General features: G+C 35.5%; 1 protein-coding gene across 3 annotated transcripts in view; it reads left to right on the top strand.

Annotated features, from left to right (window-relative positions):
• The window catches only part of LOC309392843 (glypican-5-like), a 349,548-nt gene that overhangs the window by 85,254 nt on the left and 249,154 nt on the right, over positions 1–15,140 (top strand). For all 3 annotated transcript variants that reach the window (XM_081954332.1, XM_081954333.1, XM_081954334.1), the window contains exon 3: positions 7,961–8,655. In XM_081954332.1, the coding sequence (XP_081810458.1) occupies positions 7,961–8,655 (695 nt within the window). The remainder of the gene's footprint in view (positions 1–7,960; positions 8,656–15,140) is intronic.

The following is a 15,140-nucleotide window of genomic DNA, read 5'->3' on the forward strand; positions in this document are numbered from 1 at the left end:
TAGCTGAATTCTTCTGATTGATACAAGTCTGAAATATAATTTTTATAATTAGTTTAGGAGAGTGAGGTACAAAATAACTGAAAGAACAGAAGATCTAACTTGCTACAGAGACTGAATTTCATCCTTGCTGATCATAGATTATTGTAACTAATTACAGATTTCAAAGGCTAATATAATTATAAAAACTATATCAAGCATACAGCACATGCATCAATTTGGTGAGTCAATTTATTTCATTAGATTAAAACTGCAGCCCTATGCACCTAATTTGGTAGGAGTCCAAACTGAAATTAATGGGATTTACTTGCAACCAAATACTGGGGTGTGTGGGACTCATGAAGAGTCTATGCCTGTAGGCAATCTGCTGCTCCTTGACATATTGTTCATATACATCAATATGCTGATACTTTGCTTTTCACTCAAGTACAAAGTAGTTTAAGAAATAGCAATGATGTTCTGAAAAAGTAAGCAGCAGAATATAGGAATACAGTGATGGAACAAGCAAAGCTGCAATGGGATAAAGACTGGATATATACCAGGAGAACTCTTTACATACTGGCGAATTATTTTTTGTGCAACTTCTCTAAATTTATAATCCTGATTCCATATTTTTGTACTAGATGACATTTCTAGTTAACATGACAGGCAGTGCTGTTGTAAGGATTATAGTTATTTAATCTACATAGGACCAAGTCATGAATAAATGTCAGCAACCTGTCCCTAATGACAGAAGATACTTTTTGTTTTCCCTAAGAGTTGAAATGAAAAGAAAGAGCTATCATAATGGCATAATATATTTTATTCCAAAGCATATGCTGCATACACATTTTCATATTCAGTTAGTAGTAATTAGTAATTTGTAGCCATGATGGCTTAGAGCAGTGTTTCTCAAACTTGGCGACTTTAAGTCCTGTGGACTTCAACTCCCAGAATTCCCCAGCCAGCTATGCTGGCTGGGGGATTCTGGGAGTTGAAGTCCACAGGACTTAAAGTCGCCAAGTTTGAGAAACACTGGCTTAGAGGGTTAGAAGGATGCATAGAATGGAATGTTATTTTCACAACTTTGACAGTTATTACAATCCAGTTCTTAAAAGTCTGTTCGTTGCAGAACAGTGATTGCATAAGAAAATGTATTAACAGCATAAAATAATAATTCCTAAATGACAAAAATAATGTTCTGATTTATTTGGGTTGCAGAAAAATAAGCACGGGAATTAGAACAGGAGAAGGCTTACAAAGTTGCCTATTCATGTTTCTCTTTTCTTAAAGACAGAAAAGGATTCTTGCACAACTTACTCTTAAAAAGACTTGGATGTTTGTCCTTTCAAAATAATTGTATATGTGATTTGTAAAAGTATTTCAACACATAACTACCTAAATTCTAACATTTGTGTGTCTGTGTCTATTTTTGCTTTTTCTATCTCACTCTGATTTTAAGATGGTAACAGTTTAAAGGGGGAAAAGGAGAAAAGTAACAGTTTTATAGAAAACTGTGTTAAAGGAAGCTACTTGGAGGACTAGTTTGCACTTTGCTATTCAAGGAAGGTACAGAAGGTCTGGGCTCAAAGGAGGATGATTTTTATCACAGAACTGGGAATAGCTGAGATACCCAGCTATGCCTCTTGTATGTGCCATCCATGCTACAAAGACTTAGGGTAATGAGCTGCTCCTGGCTTTCAAGTTCAAGGCAAGCATTCAGATTTATATATTGCACAGTCATAGTTATAATCATGCTCATTTTTCAAACTGGACAGCTGGCCAATCTTATTGGAGACCAAGATGAACTCAAATTAAGTCAAGTAACTAGATATTATGTTAAAGCAAATTGATAAGGAAGATAATTTTTTCATTAAATTCAAATTCCTGGAGGAGATCCAAAAGGGAAAAGGAAGATCAAAGGCTGAAGGAAGAAGAGCTTATCACAGCATAAAAAACATTATATGTCTCTGCCACTGAATGCAGAATGAGCAAAAATGGAAGATGCTGCCAAGGGTGCTGCACCTTTGTTTAAATTATGCAGTAAATGTTGGTTTAAAAATGGAAATGGAAACTAACACTAATTCTCTTATTTCAGGAAATGAGGCTTATGTCACAAAAGTAGACATGGATCTTCACATGTTCATATTTGCTATAGTCTAGATTTTTGTGTAACTAAAATGGATACATTCTTTTGTTTTCTTGCACAGTGTTGCAAACCAGGTGGCATTTTATCAGTGTCTCAAATAAAATTAGCAAATGAAAATAAGGTCTAAAAAAGACCAGATGACCATAAGTAGGATCAGTCAGCCAAAACAGAAGACACTAGGCTGAAGAAATCTTGGTCTATGTTCTTAAATATATCTGAGTTAGTAAAATGTTTTGATTTCATAGTTTGTGCTATGATTTATATTCTCTTTTTACATTTTATATTTCCATTTCTTAGGCATGTGTCATATGGAAGTAATGTTCATTTTTATGATAGTACTTTTTTATACCAAAGGTTCTTTGTGTAGCTTTTTTCTACATCTTCCAAGACACATCCATTCCACTGTACTATCATTGTCAGGTTCTGCGAATAAAATGAAATGTTCTGCACTTGGTTATAATTTGGATAGGTATAATACCTCCAATGGATTATGGGAAGATTAGATGATTAAAAAATACATAATACAATACATCTCTGATTTTACTTTCTTTTCAGGAAAATAAATCAACATTTACATTCCTACGCCCTACGTTTCTGAACCATATTTTTCCTATTCTCCCCAGTGATTCCATACTTTGAGAATGTGCTGTTTTGTGCAAAAGCATACTGAATGAGTCTGCTGTGTAGGAGACCAGTCTATAATAGGAGGGTAATCTTTTCAGTGTCCTGCATTAAGCATTGTCTCATTTTTATATTCTGTTAATGTTAGGCATCAACTGAATTCCCTAGGGCACAAACTCATTAGCTGCCCAGCATGGAGGTTTCCTTATACCCGCAATACAAAGTCAGAGAAAATGTGAAATCTTATAATAATAGCTTGGCTCTTCTCCAGGATCTAATTTTAAAGAAGGGCAAATAAAACACGTTTCCAGAGGTGAGCTATGTTTGATCAGCTGCAGCTGATGTTGCAGACGCAACATCAGCTGTGAAGTCAAGCATGCTGTGAGCACATGATAAAATGTTTGGACGGAATGCTCTCCTTGGAAGATGGCTTTGGCCTGCTTTCATGAAATATTCAGCAGTCAGTGTGCATGTGTACTTAGAACATTCAAAGGTCTGACAAAAATCTTAAAAGTGATTTATATTTTTATTCCCATCAAAGGAAAGGCTGGGCAATTATGCCGATTTGCTCATTTAGCTCTAAGGTAGAGTCAATTGGGCAAATGAAAACTAACAAAAGAAACTGATGTTCAAACAAATTCGGATGTCGTTTGATTTGCTTGTGATATTTCAGCACTCTCCTTTTCACTAATATTAAAAAAGTAAAGTAAATATGGTGAAAATATGTGGAGGCTATCCACAAAATGGCATGGCTCATTGAGATAATGTTATATATTTATATAATACAGACATACACGTAAAGACAAGAATATTGCTTTTGCTAAACAGTGCGTTTTATATAAAAAATATTTTCCTGACTATAATGTTACCTTTTTGAGATGAAGGAAGCCTCTTGTTTTTTAAAAAAAGAACACAATGAATTGAATCTTTATCTAAGGTTTCGTTTTCATAATCTAGCCAATAATAAGAATGACAAGGAACAATTACAATCCACAAAAAACAGCTTGTTTGATTTCTACAGTACTGAGAAAATATAACAACAATAATCCTTATGGTCAATATCTGCATGACGCCAGCAAGTTGTGAGATATTAATACTATGCAGAAGATACCCAACTGTTTATATACATTCTGGACTGTGCAGGAAATGCTTACTGTTAAGATCGGTTAAGACCAGGATGAGTCTAAAAGGATCTGAATGGAGCTGTAGATCCCAGTCAATCTCTGGTTTGGGAATCTGCTCTGCACAGGTCCGATCCAAAGCCAAATATTAAAAGTATGAAAATGCTACAACTCATTCTGGAAGAGCGAGTGGAGGGCCTTGGCTCAATTTGATCTTGAGTACTGTTCTTGGAATGAAAGGCTTTGTTATAATCACTTGTGGCCTTAATTATTTTGTGACTGAAATACTACAGCTCACTCTGATTAAAGACTGTTCAGAAACTGATCTAACCTGGAACCAAGGGAGAAAACACCCTGACCTAAATGACAAGTGGAGACCAGATCATGAGCTTGAATCAATTTTATTGAACTGTGCAGGGAACGGAACATAAGATTCTGTCCACTAAGACAGGGCTAGGCAAATGCTTATATAGTGATCTTATTTAGATGAAAAAGACAGCAACAGAACCGACTTTCAGACCAACATGATATTTTTAGCATTTATTCTGTTTAGTCAGCAAGCCTTGAGTAATATGCAGGAGTTGACTTCAAGCTCTTTCCAGTAACTAGTTCCTGAATTTGCAAGGGCCAGAGTAGCTGTTTGTAACTTACTGTATATTCTTAAGCATTTTGCTAAGCATTAAGCATATCTGAAGCCAGTTTGTTATGTCAAGCTGTTTCCTTGGTTAATTTTATCTTCAGCAGCAGCAACCAATGTAATGATGGGCTAAGTTTGTTCTGCCCACGTGATGCCACTACTCCAGGAGCTGCATTGTTGCTACTAGGCTTCCAAGTTGTGGTTGTCACTTTTTAACTCCAGTGTGGGTAACAACATGGGTTGTATGGAATCTGCCCATCCAGTAATAATGATGATGAGGGAATAGGTTTCTCCCACCTGTAATTGTTGGCATCAGGGATCCAGTAGACAAGCCTTTCTACTCCTCTATAACATCTTTTCATTTATTTCTGTATTTATATACCATATTTAGAAACTGCCTGTCTCCATCTAGGGTGACTCTGGCTGATGTACAAATAGACATTTCCTATTTCCTTCTAGAAAGCTCTATCACTACTTGTGTCTCAAAGGTGATATAGGCTTTGCTCTTGCAGAGAGCCTTTGAGAATGGAAATAATTTTAATTCCTGAGTTAGGGCTGCCATGTATTTTCTGGAGAGTAGAATTATTTATGGAGGTTTGAGGTAGGATTATGTCTATGGAGAGTCTCAGTCATCCAGGTCATGGTTGTTCCAAAGGTGCTTTTTCAAGAGGCAACTGGAGTTTATGTTTTTTCTTTGAAGACATATTTTGCTTCTCTAAGCGAAGCTTCTTCAGCTCTGGTAGGATTAGTTTGTCTTATGTTACTCTGAGTTACTGCATGAATATAGTTTGATAATATATAATCTAGCCAACTGTGTTATTTAATAACTCATGTACTAAGCAGTTAAAGACTTAAATGTACCTAAATGAATGTTCAGGGAACAAACCTTTGGGACCTCTCATTCATATACAGTAGTTCTAAAAATTAACAATTTTTCATTTACAATTTTCCACTTATAGCAACAAAAATCAGCATCCTCTACTTCCAGCAAGGTTGGACTTTGTCTTGATGGATCATTGATCTAGAAAGTGTGGCCTTACCAAAGCATTATAAGGTGGTATCAAGATCACGTGAAGTGTTAATACCACTTTATAATGCCTTGGTAATGCCACACTTGGAATACTGCATTCAGTTTTGGTCACCACGATGTAGAAAAGATGTGGAGATTCTAGAAAGAGTGCAGAGAAGAGCAACAAAGATGATTAGGGGACTGGAGGCTAAAACATATGAAGAACGGTTGCAGGAACTGGGTATGTCTAGTTTAATAGAAAGAAGGACTAGGGGAGACATGATAGCAGTATTCCAATATCTCAGGGGTTGCCACAAAGAAGAGGGAGTCAAACTATTTTCCAAGGAACCTGAGGGTAGAACAAGAAGCAATGGGTGGAAACTAATCAAGGAGAGAAGCAATTTAGAACTGAGGACAAACTTCCTGACAGTTAGAATAATCAATCAGTGGAACAGCTTGCCTCCAGAAGTTGTGAATGCCCCAACACTGGAAGTCTTTAAGCAGATGTTGGATAGCCATTTGTCTGGAATTGTATAGGGTTTCCTGCCTAGGCAGGAGGTTGGACTAGAAGACCTCCAAGGTCCCTTCCAACTCTGCTATCGTATTGTATTATAATTCTGAAACATATATGAAAGCTATACTTTCAATAATGCTTCAAATACAATGAGAAGTTTCATATTTATACAATCAGAACAGAACACAAAACAAATAAAGTTCTTTTATAAAAGAAGATACTGATTTGAGTACACAGCACAATTTTTCTAATGAGATAGCTGGGAACATCATTTGACCAATTTGTTTATCTCATGGACCTCATAACTGTTGAGAAACAAACTGATTTTAGGACTAGAGATTATAAAAATGACCCAGTTTTAAGTGTGCCATAGTGATATTCCATTTTTACTTTCCTTCATAAACCATTGAAATTGGGAACAAAATAAATTGTGAGGAGATAGCATTCATTCAACTATATACAAAGATCCTACATTCCCAACATTTCTCACACCTCCCACTTTCACCAACAAATATTAAACAGGTGTTTTAGAAAATATTGTTCCACTTTGAGTTCAGTAGCTTTGTTTACAATACTGCAACTTTTGCATTGTCAGTCTTTCCATTATAAACTGAAGTTTTTACAATTTTACAGCTGAGTTGTAAAAGCTGGCTCAATATATTACTTGGCAAGCTATATAGGACTGAAATTGGATTTTTCTTTTCTGTTCAAGGGTCATAGAATTACAAAAACATTCAAATTGTAAGTTATTATAATCTTATCCTGTTTCTCAAAGAGCTAATAGAACTGTTTTGAAATATTATAACATATGAAGTCTGCTTCCAATCATTTAATCAGTGGCTATCCTGTAGTATCTTGATCACATAGAAATGTCAGCTTCAAAATTGAACATGTTACACACACATCTTCAGAAACTGTATTATATAGCAATAAACTCTACAGCCATGGTTTATTCCAGTTATTTGTTTGAATGGCGTGGTGGCCTAGTGGTGAACACACTCACCTCCCACTCAGAAAGTTGAGACTTCAATCCTAGGTAGCAGCAAATGTTTCTCTCCTAGGGCGCAAGGAAAAAAATGTCTACTGTGAACTTCCCATGTCATTAGGAAGGGCATCCGGCCAGTAAACTCTCAGCTCCATTCAGTTGCCGTGACTGTACCCTGAATTAAGGAATTATAGGGTTGTAAAAAGGGGAGTTTTGTTCTAATTATTTATCTGTTCCTTGACTAAGCTTTTTCCTTAACTGCTAAAAAAGATTAAGCAAAATGTGAAGTCTTAGGCTATAAGAACACTTTGCTGAATTAATTAAAGTATCTGTTGAATCCTGAATTGGATTTTTTTTTTTTGCTTGGGTAAAAGAGAATTGCTACAAGTCAGCCTCATGTCTGGAAAGGAACTGATTCACAGAATAAACCTTTAATATTCGAGGTTTTACAGCATTGGATCACATTTCTTTAAGATTTCAGATTTCTGGTCCTAATCGGAGATGCCAGTTACTGAACTTGGGAATCTTGCACAGAAAACAAAAATGGTCAGTGAGTTATAGTCTCTGCTTCACCATGGATTTAGCTTTACAGAAGTCTTTATATAGTCCAGCTTCTCCAACTGAAGATCCCATATATGTACAGTATAACTTTACCTCTTCAGCAAAGCCAGGACTGGTAGATTCTGGGAATTGGGGCACCCTTTTCCAGGTATTCCAGCATTTTGAGAATCTATGTCAGCCTCAAACAAAGCCCTGAAAACCAATAAAAGCAGTGAGATTCCCCTGCCCCATTTCAACTGCCCCTATTTGTGAAGCAGAAAGAAAATGCCTAGCTGTCTTGTAAAACAACTGAATAAGAATTAGTACTGGTATAATATTTAATTCCAAGTTGTTGAGCAGTATTAAGAAAACACTGACTTTCCCTTCACTTTTAATGTATTTCTGCAGCAACCTTTGAGTCCCTGCTTCGTTTTGCTGAGAATCACACCGCTTCTCTCTTTGAGACTGTCTACAGATCCATGTCAAAGGAGGCAGCTGAGCCTGTGAAAGAACTTTTTACAGACCTCTCTCTCTACCTCTTGGGTGCTCAAAACAGAGTGGAAAAAGCGTTTTTCCGGTTCTTCGACAGCCTCTTCCCTTTGGTTTATACCCGCTTGATAAACCCTGGCATGACGGACTTGTCAGAAGACTATATGGAATGCCTGCGACAAACACGACAAGACATCAATCCATTTGGGCGCTATTCCAAAGAAGCTGTTATGGAGCTAGCAAAGTCTTTGAGGGCAAGCAGAACATTCAACCAGGCCCTGGGAATGGGTGTTGAAGTGCTGAACGCCACTGAGCATGCTGTTTTGACCAAAGAATGTATCCGAGGCCTTGTGAAAATGCAGTATTGTCCTCACTGCCAAGGTCTGACCCTCATCAGGCCCTGTGAAGGATATTGCCTAAATGTGATGAGAGGTTGTTTTGCCAGTGTATCTGAGCTGGATGTTCATTGGAGGGAATATATATATACCCTGGAATACCTCACCAATGAAATGGCTGTAACTCATGATCTAGAACTGGCACTGCTGGGTATTCGGTACTCAATCAATGAGGCCATTTTACAGGCACAACTTAATGGACCCCAGCTATCAGCGACTGTAAGTATGTCTACTTGATTTATCTGCGCATTTCTGTCACTGTTCCTGCTTTTAATCTTTGAGGAATGCATATGCTTTAAATTTCTGTCTGCTGTTGCTTAAGTAAATAAACAGGCTCCTGCCTTTCTCATGTGCTTGTAAGTTAATATAAAGCTCATTAAAATACATTTATTTTAAAAAATAGAGAAGCATTCCTAAGTCAGAATGTTAGCAGCCATGTTGGTCCATGGAAAAAAGCAATACCAAAGCAGTAAAATGAAAAACAATAGTGCATTAATCAATGAAGTGTGACTTATCAGCACACTTATTTATCTTTAAAGGCTATTTTAATATAGAGTGTAATCATAATGGTGGTTGTACCAAAATATCCATTTGGTCATGATATTATTATACTACTTCTTCAGTATATTTTAACAGGTAATTCATACAAAGAACTTTTAAAAATGATCAGTTATTTATGTTTAAGGCCTATGTTTAATTAAGATTTATTATGTATTAAGATATTCTCATTGGAGATCCAGGTTGATGAATTACTGAACACTAAATGTTTCTTTAAATTCAAACTTTCCAAGGGATTCTGTTTCTTTATTAATAGACAGCCTGGATAATTTGTTACTTTAGGGTTCTCACTTGTCTTTGTTGTCTTGAGACAAGTGCTAAGAGAACCACTGGCAGACTCATGTTTGTGTGGTGTAGTGGTGGGTCCTGTATCCCAGTGCAACGGTACGGTGCAACGGCGCCGGGCACCCACCACATGAACGTGCGCATGTGTACTTACCACCTGTGATGCTTCCGCGACACTCCAGCTGCTCTGCGGAGCATCGTGCAGGTGCCGTGTGCTCCGTGCACCTGCATGGAAGCGCCAAAAACTCCAAATACTGGTAAGGAGCATGGGTGGGCCAGATGGAGCACCATACCTGAACGGTACCTGGTGCTCCCAGCAGGCACCGGTATGCCCGTACCAGGGCATACCAGTCATAACCCACCACTGGTGTGGTGGTATGTCTGGATGTTTATTTGGGCATTGGAAGAATATCTGAAGGGCAGTGAAGAAGACGCTAGTATACCATGAAGGCTTAGTGGGTACCAGAGAAACCAAACTGATCTAATTGAAATATCAAATGAAGAACAGAAAAGAGACATGGCAAGGCAAACTATTACATAGCTACTACATAAAAATAACAGACCAGTCAGAAAACAAGAAGGCCTGACAATGGCTAAGAGCAGGAAAATTAAAGAAAGATATACAGGGGGTAGTTCTAGCTGCACAAGACCAAACCATAAGAATAAATGCATACAAAGTCAGAATCGAGAAGAAGCATCAGCTAATGTCATACCTGCAAAGAAACTGAAGAAACAGTAGCTCACCTAGTCATCTGCTGCAAGAAGACCGATTATAAACAATGGCATGACAAAGTAACAACAGTGGTGCATTGAATATCTGCAAGAAGTACTAGTTGTTTGCAAGCAAGAACTGGTAGGGTTAGAATCAGTTCAGCAATGGAAACTAATTCTTCAAAAGGGATGAAAGAATTAGAGAAGCACTTTTTTGCCACTTTAAAATAGCAATAGTAATAGCACTTAGACTTATATATTACTCCATATTGCTTTATAGCACTCTCTGAGTGGGTTACAAAGACAGCATATTGTCCTCAATAATCTGGATCCTCATTTTACCTACTTTAGAAAGATGGAAGGCTGTGTCACCCTTGAGCTGGTCAGAATCAAACTGCTAACTGTGGTAGTAAACCAGTTAGCAACCACCACTGCACTGCATCACATGGTTCCTAAAATACAGAGTGATCAGTTGACATGCACTTTGACTTTTGATCACGTCATAAGATTCTTATATCAAGAGTGACCTGGAGTTTCTTCCAGAGTCCCAGTCAATCCCTTGCTTTGACTAAAAAAGAACAAGTATCCTCAAAGACATGGATCAGAAATAATTTAATATAAGGGATTGATGTCAATGGACATATTTAGAATGCAATTATTCCCTTCTTTCCCTGAAGCCACAGCAGTTATTGCAAATGCAATCATAAAACGACTTATTTTGTTGTCCCAAAGGTGCTTTTTCAGGAGACAAAAACAAGAAAAACTTTCTTGTTTTTCTTTGAAGTTTTGCTTCTCATCCAAGAAGCTTCTTCAGCTCTTACTGAATGATGGGGAAACAAGCTTCTTGGATGAGAAGCAAAATGTCTTCAAAGAAAAACAAAGCAATCCAGTTGCCTCTTAAAAAAAGCACCTTTAAGACAACCATAGCCTGGATGACTGAGAATCTTTATAGAAACTTATTTCATTAATTCTTTAGAGAGACAGAGAATCTTTCCAGTTTCACAATGAGCATCGACACTCAGGTGGTATATATGCCATATAGTGCCCTTGTCTTAAAGTTTATGTGGGAGCTCTTAAGAACTCTTAAGCTCTTACTAGAGCTCTTAAGATTGGAACTGAAAATATTAGGCAATATAAGAAAACAATGATGAAGGCTATATTAGTGAAACATATTTTAAGAAATACAGATAAGGCCTTTAGCTTCAAACATGTCTAAGAATTTTGTTGTCCTAGTGCTCAATATTTTGCTAGCACTAAATATTTACACAGCTGCTCTCATCCTCATAACATTCAGTTTTACCCACACACCAGCTGACTGGTTCACAGGTATTCAGGACGTAAACAACAATTTATTTTGTACTTAGCAGTCCTTTCACTTCTATTTTCATTTATATTAGAGGCAAATATATACAACCTGCTTTAGGAGTATCATTTTCACTGTACTATATTATTATTTTTGGGTTTACTACAGCAACATTCTTTTCTGTGGGACTTAAGCAAAATAAACAGAACATTCATTCAGGCTATCCAGTTTTCAACATTTGCTGAGTTAGTTAGAATACACATAATATTTTGTGTATTTTTAAAACATTGTTACACACGTCTTGCAAATCATTTTAGTACTTTCTTTTTTATTGTTATCGATAAATTCCTTTTTCTACAGGCACTTAAGATTCATCTCTCACTTGTTTATTCATTTCAGTGCTTGCCCTTCTTCCTTGCTGTAATATAACATTACAAAATAATAATAAAATGAATAATAGACAGGTGCATAATGGAGTGAACACTTGAGATGTGGTGCATTAGCCAATGAACTCTAAGGGCTTCTCCATGATTATTATACCTGTTCACAGTTCAGGGGGTGGGGTGGGGTGGGGTGGGGTGGAGTGGAGGTGCTGGGGTGGGGAGGAGAAATCTATCACTACCACCATCAATTGGGAGAGGAATAGAAACTTTCTTGTGTCCCCTTTCTTGTCTTTTGATAGCTAGACTGACTGTCAGAATGAGACTAGTTATTTCAGAAAAAGATACAAGTCGGTTACAGGATAAGGTAGATGAAGATTAAGCTAACTGAAAATTGAAGACAAAGAGAGAAAAAGAAAAGAAAAACCCCATGAATCCTGTTTGAAAAGAGAGAATATTTCTTCTCGGCGTGGAAGACAAAGGAATAAAAAGGAGGGGGGGGAATGAAGCTGGCCCCTCCCTTTTTGAAAAGTCACCTGAAAGGAAAGAAACCTGACTCTTGATTGGTTCTTGGAATTTGAATTTCCATAGTTTTGCTGGAAATCTGTCCACTATTGTAAATTGCAATTTCATTGTAATTAATCTTGTGAGCTACAAAACCTCAGGCTTTTAAAGAGAAATGTATCAGTTGAAAAAATGTGCTACCAAATTTCTGATTATTTTGTTCTTCATCAGGTAATAGATGACATGGGTTGCCTCTTGTAATTAACCCTTTTGTACTGCAGCCTTTTTTTCTCGTCCTACAATTTGTGATAATGCAGACTGCCTGAGCTTTTCAATTCAAGTACCATAGCTCCATATACCTCACATAAAATATACTATTTAAATTTCAACTCAAATGCAAATACAGTTTATTATATTATTATATTATATTATATTATATTATATTATATTATATTATATTATATTATATTATATTATATTATATTATATTATATTATATTATATTATATTATATTATATTATATTATAATATTTATTATATTTATAATATTATATTATATTTATTATATTTATTATATTTATTATATTTATAATATTATATTATATTATATTATATTATATTATATTATATTATATTATATTATATTATATTATATTATATTATATTATCAAAATACCATAGAAAATATATGTTACAAATGTTATTTATAAATCAGCTTGTATTGGTGCTGAGTCACGGGGGTTAAATTCATTCTGATTAAATTAAATAATTATTAAATATATTTCTTTTAATAAATAACTTTTTTCACTCTTTGGCTTTTTTTGGGGGGGGGGCTTTTTTGCCTTAGGTATGGATGTCTATTTCCCTACCTTTTATTTTGGAAATCCACTGGGCACCTGATATTAGTTATCATAAATATGGTAATTATGAGAAAAAAATTAAAAGACCCCCCCCCCCTTCTAGTAGTTTTCCGCCATATTGAGGCAGTTTGCTTTCCTAGCCAGTACTCACTTTTTTAGAACAACTGACATTTTAAAAATACATACAGGCTAAGCAATGGATTAATAGAAACAATTTCTTTTAAGCTAGTTATATGCTTGGCAATAAAAAATGGGAGATTGGCTGTTTTTTATTTTGTTGGAGGAGAATGATAAGCAAAACATTTATTGTATTTAACAGGAGGCAAAAATTAAAGCAGATTTTGCTTTATGTTGAACGACAGAAATAGTTTATAATAATAGTAATAACTTCCATTGATGAAAAGTAGCTACTTGAATGACAAGGCAGATATGTGTGAAAGGTTGCCCTTAAGATATTAACCACTCCTGGGTTTGATGCTTTTCTTTATAAGATGCCATGCTATTTGTTCAATGATACTGGCTTCTATCCAGCTAATATGGATTTTCCGGTTTGTATCATCAGCAAACACTGCTATTATTTTCTCTTTCATCTCCTGGAATATAATTGTGTGTCCAACTGAAAGAAACCGCATGCACCATAATGCCAGATAGATTGACATAACTTGTTGACCTTTGACCATGGTTTATTTTAGTGTTCTCCTTTGGAGTTATATTCTGAATAAGAAGTCTGGTAGAATTTAATTCATATTTATTAATATTAATGTTATTAATGTTATTAATTTTTCACTCTTTTAAAAGGTTATGAAATATGTTAGTAAGAATTTTAACAAAAAGCAGAAAACAAACTTTTATATTGTTTTCTCATACGCAATCCATGTAAAAACAAGAGGAATGTAATTCTTCATGAAACATGTTTAGTTGTAGATATAAAAACAGTCCTATTTCTACACTTTCATATATTCTAGTGATGGTGTAGGAGTTATAGTGTAGATAATCAGAACTGAAAGTTTATTAGCACATTAAAATTACTAAAAATGAAGAATAAATAAGTTTTGGTATTGGTAGGATCCATAAAGAAAGTTTGAATAATAAAACATTTTTATATATCAGTATTTATTTGATTAGAGATGATTTTTTGTCATTGTCTGTATTTCTTTTGCTTTGTTTCTGAGTAAATTTAGAACTGTAAACATTTTTTTGTCCACAATTCCAAAGATAAGTTCTTCCATTTTGCTGATGGTCACAAAACAGGCACTCTATGTAACAACATAGTTTGTTTCCTTGCTTAAATCTACCTGCATAAGCAAGTTTATATATAGAGGACATTACTTTTGTTTGGAGTCATTAGTTCTTCCACCCACTCACAAGAATGTTCTCAGAAAGGTTTTCAGTTGCATTTTGTTACAGCTGTATTCCCAGAATTCTTTGTGCTTGACATAATTATGCCATCAACTTCTGCAATCTCCTTGCTGTGTTCCCAGTGGATATATAAAAATTCTTCAATTTTGGAAAGAGTTGAAACTTTTGAATGTGAAAAGCAAAAGTAAATGTAGAAAGTTCTGGAGTGCAAGTAGCAGCTCACTTTAAGGGTTGCATGTTTCAGAATCAATGTACCATGCAAGTTTTCCTTAGCACTCTAAAGTATTGTTTGTTTTATGCAAGTTTAGCCTGAACCTTTTTACAATAAGTGTAAAAGCAATTTAAAAATTTTAAGTGGAAAGTCAGCTTGACTCCCGCACATTCCTTTCTAGCTGCCAAATTGGAGATTCCTGTGGTATTTAGTTTGAAAATGCACTCAGGTTTTCAAAAAATAAAATGTAATCAGATCACAAAAAAATAAAAAATCTGTCATTGGAATCCACAAATCTTGGTTAGTAACTCTGAAAAATGTCATTAGGAAGTCTCCTTGGTTGATCTAATGTATTGTAATTGAGTACAGATAAACATGCTATTTCTCTGTATGTCAATCCTTAGATATCTTGATTTGAGTTTGAAAAAATGGTTGGAGGCCAGTATGGATGATGGGCATTACAGTCCATTCGTATCTTGTTTTTAAAGTGATTTCTTTTGTCTGTGGTGTCCTAGATGTGGTTATTACTAAT

The sequence above is a fragment of the Natrix helvetica genome, assembly GCF_964273705.1.
Source record: "Natrix helvetica genome assembly, chromosome: 5".
In the NCBI taxonomy this organism is placed as follows: Eukaryota; Metazoa; Chordata; class Lepidosauria; order Squamata; family Natricidae; genus Natrix; species Natrix helvetica.